This window comes from Salmo trutta, chromosome 31 (assembly GCF_901001165.1).
Source record: "Salmo trutta chromosome 31, fSalTru1.1, whole genome shotgun sequence".
NCBI lineage: Eukaryota > Metazoa > Chordata > Actinopteri > Salmoniformes > Salmonidae > Salmo > Salmo trutta.
This window is the reverse complement of record NC_042987.1, coordinates 35315780-35318787: the sequence shown is the minus strand read 5'-3', so window position 1 is coordinate 35318787 and position 3008 is coordinate 35315780. Positions and strand designations below refer to the sequence as shown.

General features: G+C 44.7%; 1 protein-coding gene across 4 annotated transcripts in view; it reads left to right on the top strand.

Moving 5' to 3' along the window:
* Nucleotides 1-876: 876 nt before the first annotated feature.
* Nucleotides 877-3008, top strand: part of LOC115170102 (low-density lipoprotein receptor-related protein 8) — a 172875-nt gene continuing 170743 nt past the window's right edge. For all 4 annotated transcript variants that reach the window (XM_029726392.1, XM_029726394.1, XM_029726393.1 and 1 more), the window contains exons 1-2: nucleotides 877-1019; nucleotides 1687-1809. In XM_029726392.1, coding sequence (XP_029582252.1) covers nucleotides 956-1019; nucleotides 1687-1809 — 187 coding nt within the window. In that variant the 5' untranslated portion in view covers nucleotides 877-955. The remainder of the gene's footprint in view (nucleotides 1020-1686; nucleotides 1810-3008) is intronic.

The following is a 3008-nucleotide window of genomic DNA, read 5'->3' as shown; positions in this document are numbered from 1 at the left end:
AGCCAGAAGAGGACTGGCCACCCCTGAGAGCCTGGTTCCTCTCTAGGTTTCTTCCTAGGTTCCTGCCTTTATAGGAAGTTTTTCCTAGCCACCGTGCTTCTATATCTGCATTGCTTGCTGTTTGGGATTTTAGGCTGGGTTTCTGTACAGCACTGTACAGCCCTAAATACATTTGATTGATTGATTGATTGATTGATCGTGTATCTCTCTCTTGCTCTGTGTGTGTGTGTGTGTGTGTGTGTGTGTGTGTGTGTGTGTGTGTGTGTGTGTCGCTGAAGGGGCTCTCTTCAATATTTACGTGATACATACAATTATTTTGCAGAAAATGTTCAATTAGATATTAAATTAATAAAAACATGGTTTATTGTGTATTATTGTGGTAGGAGAAACCTTCGTTTTGGTCCTTGTTTCCATAGGACCCTAATTAGTGGGGAACATTATAAAACGAATACAATTAAATCTGTTCAGGTAAGAGCTTTGTCCTGAAGGTCCACTGTAGAGTTGTTATTTTTAAACTTTTGTTATATATTGTTTTCATCTATAGAATCGGATACTTTAATAAGTTATTATATGCGTTGTTGGTCTATGCATCCTCATGCTTTTCTGCCTATCCATCACGCGTGAAGAACAAAAGTTAATTCTTAGTTTTGGGAATTCCCGACAGTGTTTTGGCCTTCTGTAGAACATTGTAAAAAATTATAGGCTACAGTAGACTACACATATTGACGTTATCGGCAGCAAAGAATGGGGCGCGTTAAAAAGACCAGAATGCTTTATTTTCTTGGCACAATCCCCGCCCATACACGCCGTCGTCACCGATTCAAATTGCCAGTGAGGCTGAGGCAAGGCAAGGGGGGTTTCGGCCGGCAAAGTAGGCTAACACCGTCGCATCGCTAGAAGAACGGATTTTCGGACAGGCTTTGTTTGTGTATGAGCTCCATCAACTCCTCCAGAAATGTGGACGGATATAAGGAAACTACTGCTCTTTCATTTGTTAGTCCTAAAACACTGCTCAAAAGGTTGGTCCTATTTTCTTTGATCACTAAAATTATGCTAATCGGTTCAAATTATACCCGTAATACGCTAAACAGAGAGAGGGGTCCATATGCGGTCTCCTCCGGATGATAGCGAATGATTCCAAGCGCTACAGCAATGTGGAAGAACCCCTCATTGTTTCTGAAAGCTCAATGAAAATAGCACACAATACAAATTGGGTGCGTTTAAACTGTATTTTCGATGTAAAATAAATGATAACATTTATGGACAATTTGTTCGTCTACTTGGCATGTGTTCCTCTTTGGATGTGAGACAGCATCCATATAATTGCAACATAGGATGTGGGGCAGTAGGCTGGCTACATGAATCTTTGTCTCATTGTAACGATGTGGTTTATTAAATTGTAGCCTATAATGATCAATTAGGTCTACAGAATTGGTCTGTTACAATTGTGTCTCCAGTTGCCTGTAACAAAACAGCCTCTAAGTGACGCTCATAAACAAAATCCTCAGTCAATACTTACTGACTAAATGAATATGCTGAATATCAAGTAGGCATTCATTTGCAAATGACAGTTTGAGTGCGTGCCTTTTGTGGACGCATATTAATGTGTGCCCCCCCCCCCCTAACACACACACACACACAAAACACACACACACACACACACACACACACACACACACATTGCAGGAACAGAAGCAGAAGAGTGTGAGGAAGGCCAGTTTCAGTGCAATAACAGAAGGTGTATACCGACCATATGGAGGTGTGATGACGATGACGACTGCTCAGACAACAGCGACGAGGAAAACTGTGGTAAGTGTCTTTAAGTTATCTTTTAAAAGTTTGTCTCCCGTTTCAATTGCTTTTAGCCTAGAAACACACCTGACACTGGATAAACAGACCATGACTAGTGTAATAGTGACTCTGGCATATTTGGTAGATTATGGTGGTTTGCTGTCTTTGCATCACAAAAATGTTTGTCAAATAATGTTAAAAGCGAGTCAATTTTATTTGACTGGCAGAATCTCTTGGTAGCTATTTTGATCCGGGTGGCTACTGCCTACCAGGAGGATAGGCACCAGGAGGATAGGCACCAGGAGGATAGGCACCAAGAGGATAGGCACCAGGAGGATAGGCATCAGGAGGATAGGCACCAGGAGGATAGGCACCAGGAGGATAGGCACCAGGAGGATAGGCACCAAGAGGATAGGCACCAAGAGGATAGGCACCAGGAGGATAGGCACCAGGAGGATAGGCACCAGGAGGATAGGCACCAAGAGGATAGGCACCAAGAGGATAGGCACCAGGAGGATAGGCACCAGGAGGATAGGCACCAAGAGGATAGGCACCAGGAGGATAGGCACCAAGAGGATAGGCACCAGGAGGATAGGCACCAGGAGGATAGAGTTAGGGGAAATAACAGAGAGGGGACAGGTGTAACCTCACACAGGAGTTGGGAAGCTCTAGGGCAGGGATGGGCAACTTTTAACGGGGGTCGGGGTCATCCCTGCTCTAGGGCCCGATGGTGTAGCAAGTGATTTAACGCTTGCTGTCGAGAGTTCCAGGATATTTTGGGGTCTCAGGCCTCTGGTGCAATTTGTGGTGGAGGCGTGAAAGATGATTGGACAGCACATCTTTCCCATCTCTTCCCACCCACATAGTGCAATCGGCTGACAGCTAGTATACAGTATAGAAGCCTATGCATAGAGTTTTGATAGGTAGCCAGAATGCTGCCAGACTCATAAAAAATTATAGAATTCCAATCTCCTTGCTCAGTGTGGCCCAGTCCTTGTCCTATGTTTTCAGTGGAGTGGCCCAGGCCTTGTCCTATGTTTTTAGTGGAGTGGCCCAGTCCTTGTCCTATGTTTTCAGTGGAGTGGCCCAGTCCTTGTCCTATGTTTTCAGTGGAGCTGCCCAGCCCATGTCCTATGTTTTCAGTGGAGTGGCCCAGCCCGTGTCCTATGTTTTCAGTGGAGCTGCCCAGCCCGTGTCCTATGTTTTCAGTGGAGCGG